Source organism: Trichosurus vulpecula, chromosome 5 (assembly GCF_011100635.1).
Source record: "Trichosurus vulpecula isolate mTriVul1 chromosome 5, mTriVul1.pri, whole genome shotgun sequence".
NCBI classification, from domain to species: domain Eukaryota; kingdom Metazoa; phylum Chordata; class Mammalia; order Diprotodontia; family Phalangeridae; genus Trichosurus; species Trichosurus vulpecula.
The window spans coordinates 19,897,892-19,918,111 of record NC_050577.1 but is presented as its reverse complement, the minus strand read 5'-3'; the positions used below and the strand labels follow the sequence as shown (position 1 = coordinate 19,918,111).

Sequence of the window (20,220 nt, the reverse complement as noted above, 5' to 3'; positions counted from 1 at the left end):
CACTAACTATCCTCTAGGGTAAGGTGTTTAGGTGCTTTGGCTCTGGACTACTTTGGCAGTCGGGCAAAACCTGGAGACCCCTCCCCAGAAGTTAAATGCATCAAATAAAATCCATACTATTGCCAAGGAAACTAATTATACTGAAACATGGTTAATGAAATAAACTAACAGGTTAAGAAAAAAAAATCCTGCTCTAATGCATCTTCCAACTACCATTAGTTATCTCACTGGATTCTCATAATAGCCCTTTGTATCACAGAGGCTGTTATTTTGGATTTTTTTAAAGCAAATATTTCCTTATTCATTCCCATTTTACAGATGAGGAAATGCGGAGCTCAGGAGAAAAAAATGACCTGTCACTGGGTCCTAGAACTGCCTGACTCCAAGTCTAGGACACTAAGCCCTAAGCTATGCACTGCCTGTCTGGGAAGAAAGAAGGGAAATGCACCCCCTGAAATATACTTTCATGCCAAGATCTTCTGTGCTTGATACAATTCAGACAGGACCGTATCCCTTTAAGATGTACATACTTGGTCAGTCAACAAACATTTATTAAGCACCTACTAAGAGTCAGGCACTCTGCTAAGTGCTAGGGATACAAAGAGAGGCAAAAGACACTCCCTGCCCTCATGGAGCCCGCAGTCTAAGGAGACAACATCCAAATTCCTATGTACAGATAAAGACAGGATAAATTGGAAATAATCAACAGGAAGAAGGCACTAGAACTTAGGAAGATGGGGAGAGACTCCTTACAGAAGGTTGAATTTTTAGTTGGGATTTGAAAGAAATCAGGGAAGCCCAGAAGCAGAGATGAGGAGAAAGGGCATTCCAGGCATGGGGTACAGCCAGGACAAATGCTAGGAGTCAGGGGATAGAATGTCTAGTGTGAGGAATATCGCAGAGATCAGTGTCACTGAAAGACAAAGGCTGTGAAAGGCAGTAGAGTATAAAAAAAACTTCTATGTGTGTGTATATCTGTCTGCATGTATAGGAATGTACACATATATGGATGTACGTATAACATACATACATGAAAATATACATGCAATAATATATAGATACATGGATACAGTTGGATACATGTACGCACCCCATGCACACTGGTTGGTTGTTGTCCTTCGTTCTCAAAGAGGACAAAAATGATATCATTATGTTGGAGTCATATACATGGTCATATATGTAAATATGGATCTAGATGTATGCACTCATGTATGAATATGTTTGGATATGTTTGCATGCATGTAGATAGACATATGTACAAAGGTCTCTATAGGCACGTATGTGGCTACATCTATGGCTATTTACAGATACACTTGCAAATACATATATATATATATTTACATACATATATGTGTATATATATATGGGGGGGATTCTATTACTGGGTCCAAAATCATAGAATCATGTATTCAAAGCTAGAAAAGGCCAGTTAGACCATGAGGTAGAACATTTCCACTCCCTCCCTATCTCCCCTTCCCTGTGCACCCCATTTCACAAACATATTTTACAGATTATGGGAAAACAGTGAGGCTTCAATTGTCTAAGGTGACACAGGTAATCGGTGTCTGATCGGGATTCAAACCCTGTATGGAAAATGCCTGAGCCAGGGCTGGCTGTTCCCAAGCACAATCCCCCTTCACAGCTGAATTCGGTCCTGGCCATTTTTGCGATGCAGCTGCTTTCTCCATCAGTCACGGTCTGGATCTCAGCGAGTGAGCCCTAAATGACAGAGCCCCAGTGACGGTGATGGACAGGCCTAGTGCACATCTATCTTGCCCCATGACGTTGCTGCCACGTTGCCGCCACAATGCCGGGCTCCAGCCAAGCCAGCAAGCTGGCCTCAGCTTGGTTTGTAGAGAGCATTCTTCCCTGAAAAATGTTCCTGGGCTCTCACACAGCAGCTACTGCCCTGAACACAATGACTAATATTGGGAACCATTGCCCAGCCCTGGTGCAGCTTACAAAAGGCAGCCTCTGGGCTCTGTTCTCAGCTTTCCATCAAGATGACAGATGGAGTCTATACATGCTTGGGGACACTGACATTCACCTGGGGGCACACTTGTAAGTTCTCTAGGCTGGGCATTGGGGAAGGGATCTGTTTCGGATGCAATCATCGGAACCAAAGGGAGAAAATTCATATACGAGGTTGCATTCAGTTGTAGTTAGAGTCTGGAGAAGAGACATAAACCATATGCTGACTGCTGAGTGTTGGACTGGACATGTCCCCAGGGGTGCAGGGCTGGAGGCCCCTGAAGCAGGGTCCAGTGCACGGAGCTGGAAGATGGGTCATGGCCCACCTATGCCATCTTCTCTACAAAACCGGAGCTTGAGGACTTGGGTTCTAATCCCAGTTCTGGCTCTTAATAATTATCCACGAGTGAGTCGGCATGGTGTAGAGGAGAGAGCGCTGGGATTGGAGTCAGGAAGATGTGGGGCTCATATTTCAACTCAGACACTTATTTGTTGTATAATGCTGAGCCAGGAAATTCCTTCTTTTGGCTTCAGTTTATTATGTTCTAAAAGGGGTTGCACTTAATGACCTCTAAGGTTTCTTCTAGTTCTAAATCTGTGGTCTCATGGTGCATGATTCTAAGTAACTCCTCCCTCTCTGAGCCTGTTTTCTTATCTGTAAAATGGGCATAGAGTACATACCTCAAAGGGCCATCAAAAGCCAACGCTTTGTAGAATTTAAGGTGCAATATGAAGATGAACACTAATTATCATTATTATATTTTTCATAAGGATCCACAAGAATCTAGAGCTGGAAGGAATCTCAAAGACCCCCTAGTCCAGTCCCTTAATTTTACAAATAGGAGCCTAAGGAGATTAAGTGACTTGTCTGAGGTCACACAGGCACTAAGTGGTGGGGTGGGGCTTTAGAGCTGGAACCAACCTCAGAGGCCACCAAGTCCCACCACCGTATTTTACAGATGAGGGAGGAGAAATGACTTCTCCAAAGTCACACAGTAAGTAAACACACCCAGGATTTGAACCCAGTTCCTTAAATTCCAAACTCAAGCATTTTCCATTACAACCTGGGTTCTCAAAGTCATGGCCAGAGGAGTGCCAGGTCTTATAGGCTGTACAGAGATAGAAGGGAATTTGGATCAGTCTCCCATTGGAGGAATAATTATGTTCAGAGAGGGTCATTACTGAGCCAGCTAAAGGGGGTGAGCTTTTGGTCCCTGCCACTCTCACCCAGAGCACGAAGTCACAGAGCAGTTACAAACCCTGCATGGTTATAGGGAGAGCCCTCACCCATGAAATCACCCATCTTTAAAGGATGAGAATATTGGCAGCAAGCTATCGATTGCATTTTCTTGGGTGTAGTTATGGCTCATTAATCATTAAGCAAGCTTTCCTGCCACAGTCGGATAGGAGAAAGATGAATGGATCATAGCATCATAGACATAGAGTGGGCTGGGACCTCAGAGGCCGTCAGGACCAATCCATTCAGTTTACAGGTGAGGAAACAGGATCAAAGGGTCAAAGGGACTTGTCTGGTGTCTGTCTCACAGGTAGGAAGTGGCCCAACAGAGCCTCAAATATCGCTTCTCTTTGTTTACATCCAGCTCTTTCCCAAGCCTACAATGTGCAGTACGGGAGGGGAAAAGCACCAAGAGTCAAGAGAACTAGGCTTAAATGCTGGCTCCAGCTTTGTGCCCAAGGACCAATCACTCCACCTCCTGCCTTGGTTTCCTCATCTGTAAAAGGAGAGAGTTGATCTTTAACGTCCCTTCCCGCTCAAAACCTGTGATCTTATGACCTATGACCTCTCTGAGGCTCAGCTTCCTCGTCTGTAAAATGGGGATAATGAAATTAATCCCACTTCCCAGGGCCATTTTGAAGGAGCCAAAGAGTCCCTAGCTTAACATTCCTAGAGCAGGAGACTTGTATAGATGGCTCCACATACTACTCTTGCTCCTGCAACGTTATAAAGCACCACCCGCCCCTCCAGGCAAAAATCAATGGACAGATGAAAACACTTTCCAGTCAAGGAACAAGATGGAACAGACTTTTGGAGAGCGATTCCAGTATGGCAGTCAAGGAAAGCCACCTTAGCAGAAACCAGAATTCCTAAAATGGACAGGAAGGGAGATGTTTTTCTGGAGTCCTCACTCAGTCTTACGAATTGCATTAAAAATCGGTATTTGGGCCACAACGTGAGTGTGGAAAGTCGTAGAAAGAGGTCTGGCTTTGAGACCAGAGGATCTTGGTTGAATTTCAGCCCTGCCCATTTACTGCCTGGCACCTTTGGGCAAATCAACCTCTCTGAGATTCAGAGAGTTTCGGTATTTGGAAAATGAAACTGAACTGGGTCACTTCTAGGGCTTATTCAGCTCTAAAGCCAATGAATCTATGGATCTCAGCACTGACTAATAGAGCCTACTATTTTCATAAATAAATTTAAAGCTGGAATGGACCTCATAGATCATCTCATCCATCTCCCCCACTTTACAGATGAGAAAACCGAGAGAGATGAAGGGAGTCACCTGAGGTCCTACACATAACTATTAGTGGCAGGCCTAGGACTCAAGCCCAAGCCTTTTGACTAAGTTTCTCTTAGTCTCTTTCCAAGATACCCCAATGCTCTCCCCTCCCCACCACTACCACCACACACACTTTCCTTTCTTCTTTCTGCTGTTCTCCATATCAGGTAGCTAAAACTATGATAATATCCCCATCTTTCTGTAATAAATGCATTTGGAATTTTCTTTCAAACACAAAATCTCAGGAGAGCAAAAAGAAAAAGGAAACAGATATGGAGAACACCACACACACACACACACACACACACACACACACACACACACACCCTGTAAGTATCAGTTCAGTTTTATTCGGAGCACTCCCTAATTTCCCACTGGCCCCACAGTTTCTTTCAGGTCCTAAGTATGGGCCCCTTGCAGTGGAAAGGGCTCAGACAGAGGTCCCGGGTTAAAAATCCTAGCTGTTATCCCTACTACATGTATGACCTGGAAGCATCTCTCTGGGTGTCAGCTTTCTCATCTGTAAAATGAGAAAGTTAGACTAGATACTACGTACCTAACAAAGGGCCGGTTACTTCTTGAAGTTCCCCTTCTGGAACCTTCTGCTTCAGGGTTATACTTATCTGATTCAGTTTTTCCTAATCTCAAGCCTAAATTGGCTTCTTTGTAAATTGGATCGCAGTTCGGCTCTTTAGGGCCAAGCAGAACAAGGCTAACATGCCTCTTTCACATTGTAGCCTTTCAGATACTGGAAGACAGCTCCCCTGTATCATCCCCTTTCAGCAACCCTTCCCCACCCCCACTCTTCTCTTGTCTACGAAGTCATTTCAAAAGAGAGAGAATCTAACTAACAGTAGGGGTGGAGCTGGTGGAATCCCCGAAGAAAGGCTTTGTGGAGGCACTGGGTGCCACGGTCTTCTCCCAACCATAAGGAGTCCATCTGAGCATAAAATAATAAAACATATTTCTGCAGCACTTCAATAATGGCCTTTTCCATACAACTTAGGAGAAGTTGTTAGTGGAAGTACAATCATCCCTGTTTTACAGGTGAGGAAACAGGCTCAGAGAATAGTTATTGGCAAGCACACAGTGGGTACATACCCTTTTTTTCCACTTTCCTATCACTGTTAGGGGTTGGGGAAAGTGTTCTGTTAATGGAAGGGAAGCCTCGAGAGTGGCTTTAGACCCAAAGAGCATGTCCACCCCTACCTACTAGATAGGAGCACACACCTTGTATTTAATCCTAAGCACTGGTCTTCAGAGCTCATTTTCCTGTCCAGACTGAATCGCTCCAAAAACCAAAACCAAACGTTGAATCATTATTACCGGGCAGTCTGTAGAACTCTGTCTTTCTGCTTGCTCATATGCACGCAGTATATATTCCCTCGTGATTCATGACACACAGCAACAATCACCTCTGGTTTCTTTCCACTGGTCCCAATCCAGGTTTGCACCTGAAGAGGTGAGTGGGTTCCATTTCAGGGCATCCCTTGCCTTCCCTTCCCTTGAATCCAAACTCAGTCACTCCATAAGTAGCCAGTTACTTGCAATGTGGTGTAGTGGGAAGAACACAACAGATTTGGGGGTAGGGACCCTGGATTCAAATCCAGCTTCTGTTACTTACTCCCTGTGTGACCTTGTGCTAGTCACCACCTCTCTCTCTCTGGGCCTGGTTTCTTTATCCATAAAATAAGAGAGTTGGCCTTGATGGAGCCTGACTTTGTCCGCTTCTAAATCTCCAAACCTACGATCTCTCCTTAGATTTTCTCTGTGCCTATGATTGACAGGATCCGTAAGTGGCTACTGAAGTTTTACAAGTATGCCAGCATCATTTGGCCAGAAAAGTGGATGCATTACTCAGAAAAAAGTTACTTTCCAAATGAACCTTTATTTCTACCTTTCCTGTTTTGAGGGTTTACATGGATAGCCTTAAATCTCGCTTATTCCTTGAGTTCTAAGCAAGCAACCCCTCAGGGCATCTCTACTGGACCATGTTCTTTAACTATTACTTTGAGGATGCTATTCACACAAATGCCTCATTTTTTGACCTCTCCTATTACACCATCATGGGTTCTTCTGTGCTTTGCCTACACCCTTTAGATTATAAGCTCAATGAAGGCAAGGGACTGTGTCTTTTCTAACTTTGAATCTCTCCCAGCTCCTGGAAAGCACTTCATAAAGGTTGATTGGCTGAAGATTCTTTTTTTTTAAAAAAAAAAAGAGCATTTGGAGTGGGTTTCTTTACTATTATTCCTGAGTGGTTGACTTCAACTGTTTATACTTTTCCAATTTTAAACCACCTTACAGAGGCAATTATTTCTCATCGAGTACTACCCCCATGAAGCATTTGAAATTGGATTTTTACCCTTCTCGAGGTCTTCAACGCCAAGAAACCTTCAAAGTAGAAAAGAAGCTATTTCTCCTATTTCATTTCTCTTAACCTACTCATTCTCCTTGTATTTAATAGGCAGGTCGCTTAAAAAAAACTCTTTGCCAAAAACTCCTGAGCTCTCTCTTTACACTTATATACAGATGTGTATATAATTCATATATTCACATATATTCATACATATATATGTACAGAAAGAGAGGAAGAGAGAAAGAGAATGAGAAATAGAAAGGGGAGAGAGAAGATGAAGAGAGACAGAGGAAGCTCCCTCAAGGAGCTTATGTTTTGTATTCATACATATTTATATTAGAGTCACATTATATTGGAGTCCAATTTATATTGCAGTCAGTGAGTTCAAATCCTGTCTCAGACACTCACTAGCAGTGTGACCCTGGGCAAGTCACTTAGCCTCTTGCTGTCTCAGTTTCCTCACCCGTAAAATGGGGATAATAATAGCACCTACTTCCCAGGGTTGCTGTGAAGATCAAATGAAATAATACTTGTAAAGTGCTTTGCAAACCTTCAAGTACCATCATTATTTGAAAAATTGGTTGGTTCCCAGTAAAAAATAAAGCTTAAGATTCTAGACTTATGGCTGGACGTGGGCGTTGAGTCCTCTGGTCCAGATAAATAAACTAAGGCAAACAGAGGCAAATTGTCCTTCGAATGCCCAAGGGCATATTAAGTGGCGGAGTCAAAATTTGAACTTGGGTCTTCCACCTCCAAATGCAAAATTCTTTCCACTACCCCTACTTATACAAGGGATAGAGTTTACTTCATCTAAAATATTAATTTTAAACAGTATAATACTTGGTCCACCTTCTTTTGCTTGGGGCACGTGGAATATACATGTGCTATATAGTCACATAGAGGCCTAAGGAGGCATTGGCTTCTTCTTCCTCGCTCCTGTCCCATGACCCTAATTGATTGCCACACCAGTTCAGAAAGCATCAGTCCTCGTGAATATCATCCCGGCCCTGGACCCATATTATGAAAGACCTATGAAGGAACTCAGCAACAATTCATCTGGAGAGTTTCAACCAGAGCACCAGGTACTGAAGGCAAGGAACAGGTAGCTGGGATTTAGTTTTCATTACACTGGTAAGCATCAGAATTTAGGTTTTTTCACGTATTTGCTGCTTATTCCAATATCCACATGCTAATCGCTGCTTCTAAGAGAGGGTTCATGACCTTTTTTTGTGTGTGTCATAGATACCTTAGGTAGTCAGCCTGGTGAAGCCTCTGGACCTCTTCTCAGAATAATGTTTTTAAATGTATACAATAAAATATATAGGATTACCAAAGAAACAAATTATTTTGAAATATATATACACATATATACATATATATATATTTAAAAACCAAGTGCATAGAACACAGCTTAAGAACACTTTTAATCTAAGAAAACCCATCTGGAAGAATATATTTGCCACTGTATCCTAAGGGAGATGGGAAGTTTGCAATTAAGGAGAAGCTTGGAAGAAACTAATATTATCAAAAGTCAAAACTCCAAGGCCAAAACAGAATCTAAATGATGTTGAAAAAAGAAATATTTTAGTGATGCTTTTTAAAAGCAAAAATTGTTATCACTTCCCAGATGAACCCCTCCCTGACTCAGAACTCTTTCTTGTAACAAAGAATTACAGCTAAGAGAAACAAACCAACCTACTGGCCTTACTGGATAACACATGCCTCATCTCACATCCATCGTCCACCACCTCTCCAGGGAGACCAAAGCATGTTTCAACCTGGCCTCACTTTTGAGGTCACTTCACTGTACATCTAACTTAAATCTTATCTCTTTTCTAAGAGAAGACCCGTGACAAACAGACCAAAGAGCTTCCCAAGCATTCCCAATTCACTAGTAACTCTCAGAAAACTCCTTGTACCCCTTGAAAACGATGCCATCCACATTTGGAAGTCTTTTAAAGAAAAAAGAAAAGAAAAGAAAAGAAAGAAATGAATCTTGGTGGCAAATGATCTACAGCTGTGATAATATCACATTTTTAGAGATAGCCTAATATAGTTTTACTTTTAATAATAAAAGATAAAAAGGGGGTGTCTGTGAATAATTAGGGGCTGCAGTCTGAAGCCTGTTACAGTCCCTGCGATGGCTAATAAATTCGAACCCCCTTGAGAACAGGTAAATGTTCAGCAGCCCTGACCCCCTGGCTCTCACATTACTTAACTACCCTGCAGTCCTGAGCATGACATCACCATCCAGGCCATTGGTTCCTGCATTTTAACTCTCTCCCTGTCTCCTCCGAAGCGGAGCCCTGAGCACCAGCGGCAAAGAAACTTTTTGGTTGCCCGGAGTTTGCGCCGCCGCCGCCGCCGCCGCCGCAGCTGCTTTTGTTTGTAAGTTACGGTCCCGGGATGTTTGTTTGTGGCTTTTCGTGGCCCGATCCAGCTGCGCCCGAGGCTGCAGCTGGAGCCTCTGCAGGTAACCAAGCACCCTGGAGCCCCGGTGGGCTGCGCGCCCGAGCTCTTCCCCGAATCCCCAGAAATGCCACTTGGAAGGCAAGAATAAGAGTCCCGGAGAACAGGGGGAGGAGGAGGAAGAGGAGGAGGAAGGCGAAGAACAAAGACCAGAAGGGGGAGAAGAGAAGAAAAAAAGAAGAGGAAGAGGAGGAAGAAGGAAGAGAAGAAGGTGGGGGTGTACATAAAATTCAGAAAAGGAAAAGAAAATTAAAAACAAACCTCATGGACATCACTGAGCTTGAATTCCCTGCTGAGGTGCAGAACATGAGAGCCCTGGAATGAGTGTATGAAGAAGTTGAGCCAAAGCTTAACTAGCTGGAGTGAGTCATATCCTTCCCATTTGAGCCCAGGCCAAACGGTGATGTAATGTTCTGGCCTGCTCTCCCTTCCCTCTCCCTTTCTCTCTCTAGCTCTTGCTCTCTCCCTCTCCCTCCCTCCCTCCCTCCCTTTCTCCCTCTCTCCCTCCTCCCCCTTCTCCTTTTTAGCTCAGTGCTGGTGAAGTCACCATTTAAATCTGGCTGGGCTGAAGCAAAAACTCCAATGTAACCAAAACAGCCCCAGGCCAAGTTCCAGACTGAGGGAGACTCAGTGGTACAATCGCCATTGGAAACGGATAAACAGAGAGGGAAACAGTGCCGCCTTCGGATGACCCAAACAGCTGCCTGGAGAGCTGCAAAGGTGGCTTCTCCCTGCTGGCCCGATCCTGGGTGACCGGTTCTGATCACCCAATATCTCCCTCAGTGTGCCGGTTTTCTTTTGCTTTGTTTTATAAAAATGCCCTCATGTCCCTCAAAAGAACAGCCACCATTGAGACAGTGGATACGAAAGGCTCAAGACCAGAAACAAAGTTCAGAAACCAGCCAGGGAATGGCAGTGGGGTTGTGGCCACTCACTTCTAGCTCAAGCTTTAGCCACACTTGACCTCCGTACCCTGCCTGGGTGCCCTCTCCCCTGGGCTAAGTGGGGTCTGTTTCCAGGGCATGCCCACCCCTGCCACTCCCTCCGGGATAGCTTTCCAAGCTGATCTCCCTGTCTGCAGGGCCTGGACCAGTCAGGATTCCACAGGGATGTGCATCCAGCAGAACCATGAAGGAGAAGGAGATCAGAGACTGCTCTTCTTGGGTCCTAAGTGTCCCTATTCTGGAGCTCAAACAAAGATAAGCCTTTAGTAACAAGGCACCTCTCTCTCTCTCTCTCTCTCTCTCTCTCTCTCTCTCTCTCTCTCTCTTTCTCTCATCTGAGAGCCAGTGTTAATATGATGAATTGAGCAGGAAAAGTAGAGGGGGGATCTTGCCTATCCAGGTCACCTAAGGCTACTTGCATGCCCCTCTATAGGTCACAACACATTTCCTGAGCACTTACTAAGTGCCAGGCCCTGTGCTGAGCCTCAGGGATACAAAGAAAGGCATGGTCCCTGCCCTCAAGAAATTTACATTCTAAAAGGGGAGTAATTTGGTTCACACATGATATACACAGAGTAGATGAAGGTGATGTGACAAGGAAAGAGGTATTAGCAATTGGGGGAGGGGGAGGGTACCGGGAAAAGTGAGATTTGAGCTGAGTCTTGAAGGAAGCCAGAGAAAACCAGCACATACCCCTCTTCCCATCCCGCCCCCCCCCCCCAAAGGAGGCTATAGATGGGCATGGCTTGAACAATGTTCTTAATTGCTGCCGAGAAGCCTGTGAGCATGCCACGTGCCAGGCAGGCTGCTTTCCTCGATCAGCACACAGGCCAGAAATTACACCTAGCAGCTCAATTACTTATAAAGGAGTTGGAAGCACAGAGATGGCTCCTACAGGTGAGGAGACTGAGGCGCTTACTGACTCAACTTGCCCAGGGTCACACAGGTAGTGGGAGTGAGGAGGCAGATTGGGGTTTGACATAAAGGAAGTTCCCTAGGGGAACAAGGGAGCATAGCAGAAAGAGGGCTGGAGCCAGAAGCCCAGGGTTCAAATCCCAGCTTTGCCCCATTGCCAGCTCCGGAACTTTAGGCCAGGCAGCAGCCCTCTCCAGATCCCTTCTTCCTCATCTGGAGAATGAGGCTTCAGACAAACTGACCTTCCAAGGTTCCTCCAGCTTTTAAATCTACAATCCTATGATCTACCCACACAAGCAGGAGAAAGTCCTTGGACCTCCTCTGTCAGAGGAGGGGGTTGGATGCCCCTACCTCGAGCTTGGATCCTTGGTCTGTTCTGAAGTTAGGTCTCCCATCCAAAGAGAAAAGGAAGAGTTCTCACAGCCCCAAGCAAGCAAGCAAACCGAGAAGGAGGGGTGGGGAAGGGGAGGGGGAAGGAGTGCTGAACTACACTGCTGAGAACAGCCAGGATGGGTGCCTCTTTCTAATTATAGAGGGAGGGAACGAAAGCAGCCTGAGAAAGAGAAAAAAATCCGCATTATCCCCCTCACAAATGACATCGAAGCCCTTTTAATTGCTGAGTGCTGTCAATCACTTCACACCTTGACCCCTCCCTAGAACAGTTATTCCCTGGCTGGGTTTGCAGGCTGCGCTTTTAACCCTGTCCTCTCTCTCGGTTAGTCATCCCAGCCCCACCCAAGTTACAAAAAGGGGAGAAATGGGAAGTTGGCTAGCTCCCTCAGACGATGGAAGAGGAACCAAGTAAGGAGGGAGAGAGACAGACAGACAGAGACAGAAACATAGACAGTCAGACAGAGAGATGACTACTGTTGTGTCTTGTTTAGCCTGTCTTTTGAACCAAGGTCTGCCGCCTTTTACCAGCCAGGCTTCTCACCCACCGTATAGCCTTGGAAACAGGGAATGACCGAGCAGATCCAGTCCACTAGCCTGTTCCACGGTGCAAGCAGACAACATTTTACCTTTTCTCAGAAAGCTCTCAGTTTATTAAAGACCTCTGCTTGGAGGGGTCAGGGCTGTTCATCTGAGCCACTTGAAATTTAAATCACCCAGCTTGGGGACCATCTCCCTGATGTACTTATTGAGGGGTGAGGAGTTGAAAAGGAGGGTTTGTCCAAAGGCCTCATCCCCCCCTCAGCCTCAAGAGGGAATTTCTCTATCCAGCTGCCTTCCTGCCCTCAGCTAGGACATCCTCTGGGGACTCAGATGCCACAGTGGCTCCCAGTGACACCTTGATCAAGGCCGGCAGCTTGGAATTAGAGGTGATTTGCTGTAATTACGACTGGCGCCATGAAGCCAGTGGCTTGACAGCAGCGAATGTGGTTGTTATAAAGTTGGGTCCGCTGTGTCAGTGGCCTGTATAACTCACTTATGTCGGAATTACCAAGGAGCCCACTGATTTTCCCCCCTTCTTCTTTTGAGCATAAAGCAAAGATTTCAATAGCTCCTGCAGCCTGTTTCAACTTCAGGCCAAGTGGACGAGGTTTTACATGAATTGTGCCCCTCTTTTCGAAGAGGGTCCTTTACCTCACTGGGCCATACAGGGTCAAGAATTTTCTCCCTTTCCCCTTTTTTCATTCCAATTTCCTGTACTTACATCTAGCCTAACTGCCGCATATTATAGAGGAGGAAACAGCCAGAGAAAGGTTACAGATTGGTCTGAAGTCACAGGGTTATTGCCAAGCATCTTCTCCGTTTCTTTTTTTCAACAGACACCTTCCAACACTTCCAACCAAATCCAAGGGCAGTTTATGGTATTTGCCTCAGGTGGAAAAAAAAGTCTTAGTTACAGCTGGGTCTCGGAGTCTCAGTTTTCAGATTTGTCACAAAGCCTGCCTGACCCCTCTAAAATAAATGAACTAAGCCAACAGCCAAGATGGTGGCTTCCACCATAGTTACAGCCCTGTCCAGAGAAATTAAGTGATTTATCCAAGGTCACACAGCTGGGAGATTTAGGATTTGAACCTAGGTCACAGAATTTTCAAGATTTCTGGCATCTCCGTAGCCCTCTAGTCCAAACCATATACCTCAACTCCAAATGCAAGGCTCTTTTTACAACCCCATTCTTCCACCCCACCCAAAAGGAAAACTCTACTGTTGGTGTTTCTCTTACATAATCACCACAGAGGCTAATCTATATCAATGTTACACAGAGGAACTCTTTCTTTTGTAAGCGTAGCAGGTGAAGAGCCCATTTGCTTTAGCAATATGTTGGAGACTAGAGGCCAGAGACAAACCATGAAAAGTAAGCAACCCCTGCCCTCAAAGAACTTAAATTTCTACTAGGCGATACAGCAAATTTAGAGACCGCTGTAACATGAGGAGGGAGAAAGCACAGCTAATTAGAGGATCAGAAAAGCTTTCTCTAAAACACAGGCCATGACTAAAATCTTCAGGGAAGCTCGAGATTCTTGAGGAATGAAGAAGGGATATATTCCAGGCATGGGGAACAGCCTCCAAATGGACACTGAGGTGGGACACTGAATACCAGGTCTGGGGGGCAACATCCAAGAGGCCATTGTGGCTGAATGGCGAATGCGTTGAGGTGAATAATGTGAAGTACATCCTGAAAGAGAATCTGAAGCAAGACTATGAAGTGTTTTAGATGTCTAGCACAGGAATTTCTATTTTATTCTAGAACCAACAGAGAGAAAGCCTTGAGCAGAGGAAGGACTGCGGGATTCTTAAAGGTGGGTTTGGGCTTGGGAGGGCTCCCCATCGTCCAAGGGCAACCAGAGAGAACAAAGAAAAGACTGGATTAAAAAAAAGGGCAAACACTTGCACAAAGGATGATGCCACCAAGTCAGAAATGAGCCGGGGCATTTCTAGTCCAAAAAAACCTTCATTTTTGATGGTGAACTGTGTTTGACTCAAGGTTCTGGTTCCATGGGGTTTAAGAAGGCATTTGCACTTGCTGGTCCAAATGTAAGGATCTTTCATTTTATTTTTAGTTTTTGCCACCTCCTGACGACCCCCCCCCCACTTTCAGGTATTTTTGAGTTCAACTGGCTCCCCTCACCCCCACCCCCATCCTTTATACTGTTTCCCCATTTTCCTTCCTGTGCCCAGTTAATGATAAAGAGTATCCTGTACTCCAGAGGAAATTCCACTCAGACACAAGGGTTTCCTCCTTTCATCTGTTTGTTCCTTTCCGGATCTCGCTCCCCCACTCTCCTTGTCCTATCTACATTGAGCTGCACTCAAGCTGGGGGCTGCTCGGAGGGGAGGGGAGGGAAGGCCTGGGATGCTTTCAGTCCGGTGGGAGCCTCCTTGGATGCGGCACCCCAGCCAACGGAGCCGCGTCTCCAGATTAGCCGGCTGGCTCAGGAATGCTTGCACACCCTCCCTTGGAGTATGTTTCCTCCTTGGGGAGAGGGCGGTGGGGGAACACGGCAGCTGTGTGGGGCTGGAGCTGAACTCACAGACTCCCAGAGCGCAAGGTCTTCGTTTTACTTGGAAAATGGAGAAAAGCTTGGGATTGGGGAGAGGTCAGAATGCTGGGGGCTGATCTCCAGGCCACCAACGCCCAGCCTGGACAGCAAGATGCCGGGTGCTTTCTAAAGTGGGGACAGCAGGCTGAAAAAAAAGTGTGGAGGCTCAGAGAAGACTCCAAACCCAGTCCCATGGAGGAAGAGGGGAGTAAACATGAACAGCAACCAACATTGGCTGCTCAGAAAACAATTTCTTTGAGGCCTGGAATTATTTGACTCAGATTTTGAAGAGTGTATCACCTCTTTTCAGACATTATTTCAGATTTTTAACCCAAGACCCAGAGAGTCCCTGGGGGAATTGGAGGGGCCAGATAATTTCAGGGTTAAATAAGCTTTAATGACTATCACATGTACCCAGCTAGTATTAAAAATTATTCAGAAAAAAGTGGTATCTCTTCCTTTTTTCATTTAAAAGAGCCATCCAGGTGGTTTCCTAAGGCCCCCTTTGCAAATTGTTTCCAGTGAACCTTCTGGTCACAGACCATTGCACACCCATGTGGTGTTATTCAGCAATCCCCTCGACTTGGGTGTCCCGTGTTTTCATAGTGGACGGAGTCAAAGGGGTTGAGGAGTCTGGGGCGCAGGCACCTCTGAGAAGGGATCGCCTTTAGCCTGTGCAAGCAAGAGAGAGAAAGGGGCTACACATTCACTCCCAACCATCAGGATAAGTCTGTGGGCCCATCGACACAGTCCTGTGCCAAATTGCAAAGGAGATGAACTTTGCTCTTGGGACCCAAAGCCTTGAATGTTTTGGTAACATTCTCCTCACCCCAGTGGTCTCTCTATCCACCCGTCAAGCCAGGCATGTTGTGCTTCTCTGTTTTCTCGAGGGGGTGGGTGGGTAATAGATTTGTGGTGGGGAAGATGCCACTTTCAAATCTTTGCCTCTGACACTAGTTCTTTAGACCTCTCTGAGGCTCAGTTTCTTCACCTATAAAATGATGATGACAATCAGACTTCCCTTACAGGGTCTTCTGAGGATCAAGTGAGATAATTAATGAAGGTGAAGGGCTTTGAAAACCTTAGAAGAGCAAAAGTCCTCAGTTGTTCTACAGTGATCATATCTGAGATCCTAGTCTACAATTGCATGGGCTCTTTATCCAGTCTAAGCCCATTTAAAAAATATTTGATCTCTAACATCTCTTCCAATCCTAACTGCTATGACCTTAGGTCCCTAATAAATCAGCCTCTCCAATGTGTCATGCACCGTGCTAAGTGCTGGAGGCACAAAAGAACAAAAAACAACGTCCCTGCTCCAAGGAACACATGGTCCTGCTAATGGCAAAGGGTTCGTGAAGAAGATACATCGATGGGATAAACTGGAGGTAATCAGCAGAGGAAGGCACCAAATTAAGGGGGATCTACCTCCTGTAGAAGTGGGGTTTTAGTAGGGACTTGAAGGAAGCATCCAGGAGGCAGAGATAAGGAAGGAGAGACCCAGGCATCTGGGCAGCCAGTGTAGAATGCCCGAGTCTTGTTAGAGGAAGAGCGTACTGTGTATACCCAATATTGACCAACTAATCAACAAACACTTATTAAACACCTTCTGTCTGCCAGGCAAAATCAAGAGTCAGGGAAGTTTGTGAGCAATTATGGTGAGAGCTATGCCCCTCTGCAAAGCTAGATTACATCTCCTTTAGGAGCAAACGCAAAGCCCTCAGATTGGCATTAAAAGCAGTCCACCTTCTTAGACTTACTGCACCCTATGCTGCTTCACACACTTTCTGTTCCAAGCAAACTGATCGGCTCTCGCTCTCTCTGCGTTCAGCCCTCCACCTCCTGAATCAACGCTGGCCCCCCCACTACCTTCTCCTTTCTGCCTCTTAGATGATTTAGCTTTCTTCAAAGCCCGGTTCCTCATGTGCCACTGCTCGAGCGAGCTTTTCCTGATCCCTCTAATTCACCATATTTTCTCCCTCTTCCAATTAGCTTGTACATAGGATTGGGAAGCCGAAGGATCTGGGTTGAAATCCTGTCTCTGCCATTTATAGCCTGTGTTATCCTGGGTAAATCACTTAGATTCTCTTGGTTTCAATCTCTCCTGTAAAATGATATGTTTGGGCTAGATTAGGAGCTCTTATCTTGGAGTCAGCAGATAAATTTCAGAGGGTCTGTGAACTTAGATGGGGGGGAAATGACATCTTTTTATCACTTTGAACTGAAATTTAGTATTTCTTTCCATTGTGACTTTTTAAAAAATCATTGCTTGCATATTTTTTACTTCAATTTAAAATTTAGCATTTCTTTCCATTACAATTTTTTCTTTTTAATTTTAAAAATTTATTTAATTTTTAATTTATGGAATAAAACAAGCATTTCTATAACTCAGTATAATAAAAAGATAATTGCACATGAAACTGCAAATCTATCATGTACAACTTGTTATTCCTTTTAAATATATAACAAAGTTATCATGTATTTTTTCATTTTTTTCTCCTCCTCCCCCCACCCTGCCCTAGAGATGGTTACCATTAGACACAAATATATACATGTATATATAAAATTATTCTATATATACTTTTATTTGTCAGTTCTTTCTCTGGATGCAGATAGCATCTTTCTTCAAATGTCCTTTATTTCTAGTTTGTGTATTTACAATATTGACTATGATTTTTTAAAAATTATTCTCCTGAGAAGGCATCCCTGGGCTTTACCAGACTGTCCAAGAGAGCCATGATATAAAAAAAATGTGGAGTCCCTGAGCTGGTGGATCTCTGAGGTTCCCTTGAATTCTATGTTGTATACCCCACAATTTCAATCAATCAATTAACAGGCATTTATTAAGCACTGATAATGTTGAAAATTCCCATCTCTGCCAGGAGATGGGAATACAAATAAAAAGAATGAAACGATCCCTAATTTCAAGAGGCTTATACTCTAAGGGGGGACACAAGTACAAAAATCTCAAGTTGTTTAATACAAGGTAGTTTGGGAGTATTTGAGCAGTTGGGGGAGATCAGGAAAAGCTTCACACAAAAGATGGCACCTGAGCTGCCTCTTCTATGAGGCAGAGGGTGGGGGGAAGGCATTGTAGGCTTGGGGTATGGCTAGGTCAAAAGCACAGAGATGGGAGAGGGAGGGTCATGTGTGAGAACAGAGAGAACTTTTTGACTGGATCACCAAGTAAAAGAGGAGAAGGGGTGTGTGTGTGTGTGTGCGTGTGTGTGTGTGTGTGTGTGTGTGTGTGATATTAAAATAATGTATATCATTGACTCCAGAGCTATCATTCTTCCCCCTGGGCCCCATTGCTTTTCACACACCAAGGGGAATGATTGGAATGGTCACCCTTACCCCAAACACATCCCCTAAAGTCTACCTCAGCTGCCACCTCCTCCATGCAGACCTCTTCGATCCCCTGTTGCTAATAACCCCTTTCAGATCATACATAATACTTTGTGCCTGCTTGTCATTGTTATATGTTATTTAGTATTATCATTACTTGTGCATTTCCTATAGCTCCCTCCTAGAGGGCAGGAGCTGGGCTCCCCCAAGCATCTAGCACAGGGCTGTGTGTGTGCAACAGGTTCTAAGTCTGCTGAATTATACTGAATCCAGCAGAATTGAGATCACACTGGAAGCCAGACTGTGAAAACCCCTCGATGTCAGGCTGTGGTCTTTGGGCTTCCCTCGGTAGGCAGTGGGAGCCATTGAGTGTTGCTTGTGAGCAGGGAGGTGATAGGATCAGAATATTAATCAGGCCATGGCACGATGAGACGGCGCCAACGAGACAGGGAGGGCAAGAAGAGAGGGAGCTGCCGTCGAGGATAACTGAGGTTTTAAGGCAAAAGGGAGATGGATGATGTCATTAACAGAAAGAGGGAAGTTGGGAGGATGGCAGTGGGGGAGGGAGATGAGCAGCCTGAGCTTCCTATTCTGCCCGCTCCTAGCTCTGGGGAGATGGACTTGCAAGTGCTTCCTGGAAGTTAGCTGCATCTCCCCCAGATTCTTCTTTCTGATTTCCTTAGGTGCTGGGGAGGGGGCACCCTTGAAACAGCCAACTACAAGCGAAGCCACAGCTCCATCTCCCCTCTCCCCCAGCCCCCGGTGCATCTCTGTCCTCTGTAATCACAGTGAGCCTGGAGAAAGAGTCTCAGAGCCTAGCAGTGTTTCATAGATGTTATCTCACCTGTTCCTCACAACTCCTGGACGTGGGTGCTATGCATTCCCATTTCACAGGTCAGGAAATGGAGGCAGATGGAGGCGAACTGACCTGCCCAGCACCTCGCAGTAACTGTGAAAGGAAGGAGTCCCGGAATCCAAATCCCCCTCTACCTGCTGCCCCTGGTTAGGAGGCCGTGATTGTAGAACCACAGGTCTAGAGCAGGCAAGGAGTGTGAAGGGCATCTGGTCCAAAACTCTCACATGACACAGAAGGAAACTGAGGCTCCAAGTGGTAAAATGACTTAGAATCCTGGAGTGTCTTGGTAATCCACACCTTAGCCCACACCCCTCTGTAAGTGGTCATGGAGCCTTTGCCAGGGAAGGGGATGGAGGCTGGAACGAGAATCAGGAAGGACTGCGTTCTAATCCTACCACTGATGCTTACTAGCTGCGTGACCCTGAAGAAGCAACTGAAATCCTGGCCTCAGTTTCCCCATCTGTAAAATGGGTGTAATAATAGTAATAGCACCTACCTCAGAAAGCAGCTTCACATTAAGGCAAGATGACCCAAGATGACCCATGCAGACCCTAGAGCATCCCGTTATCAATGCCAGCACCATTATTATCAGCGGAAGGAAGAGGACCAACTCCAACACTGACATGTGCTCTTGTGTGAGTGATCTCATGTCCCTGGGCCTCGGGCTCCTCACCTGATAAACAAGGGGCTTGGAGCAGAAGGCCTCAGGGGTCACTTGCAGAACCACATCTGGTCAATTCAGGCACCGCAACTCCCTGTGTCCAGCTAGCTGCTGTGTGTGTGTGTGTGCCTGTGTGTCTGTGTGTGTGTGTGTCTGTGTGTGTGTGTGTCTGTGTGTGTGTGTGTGTGTGTCTGTGTGTCTGTGTGTCTGTGTGTGTGTGTGTGTGTGCACTCGTGCAGGGTGGGGTGTGGGGAGGGGGCTAAAATGACCAACACTTTTCCCCAAAGGGGCCATTAAAGGCTCTGGGGTGCCCATTCTCCTCTCCCCACCCCCATACCAGTTTCTAGTGACCCTCCCTGGCTTGGCTTTTGGATCCCTTATTGGCACAGTCCCATTACACAGAATTCAAAACAGCGCATTTCCTAATTTCCTTGCTAAATCCTCCAGGCGGGCTTCCTTTGAATGCCTTCCTGGCTGCCCTTTCCCCAAAGAGCCCACTCCCTGGGCCCAAAGCCTGATTGATAGCTGTATTTCTACTGGCTCCATTCTACAAACTACTGAGTGCCTGCTGTGTACAAGGCAGAGACATGTGCCCTCACCAGCCCCGACAGAGCCTCATGAGCTGGACAACCCTTGCCGATGGGCCTGATTATGAACTTCGAGCAGATCTGTCCTTCGAGAACCAGGCTAGCTAAG

The 20,220-nt window shown here is 45.7% G+C and overlaps 1 protein-coding gene across 2 annotated transcripts in view; it reads right to left on the bottom strand.

Moving 5' to 3' along the window:
- Positions 1-20,220, bottom strand: part of CREB5 (cAMP responsive element binding protein 5) — a 419,901-nt gene that overhangs the window by 158,184 nt on the left and 241,497 nt on the right. Inside the window, exon 1 of one of the 2 annotated variants that reach the window (XM_036760412.1) lies at positions 9,580-9,621. The exons of the other annotated variant lie outside the window; for it this stretch is intronic. Coding sequence (XP_036616307.1) covers positions 9,580-9,590 — 11 coding nt within the window. The 5' untranslated portion in view covers positions 9,591-9,621. Of the gene's footprint in view, positions 1-9,579; positions 9,622-20,220 lie in introns of those variants that run through there. 2 annotated transcript variants of the gene reach the window in all.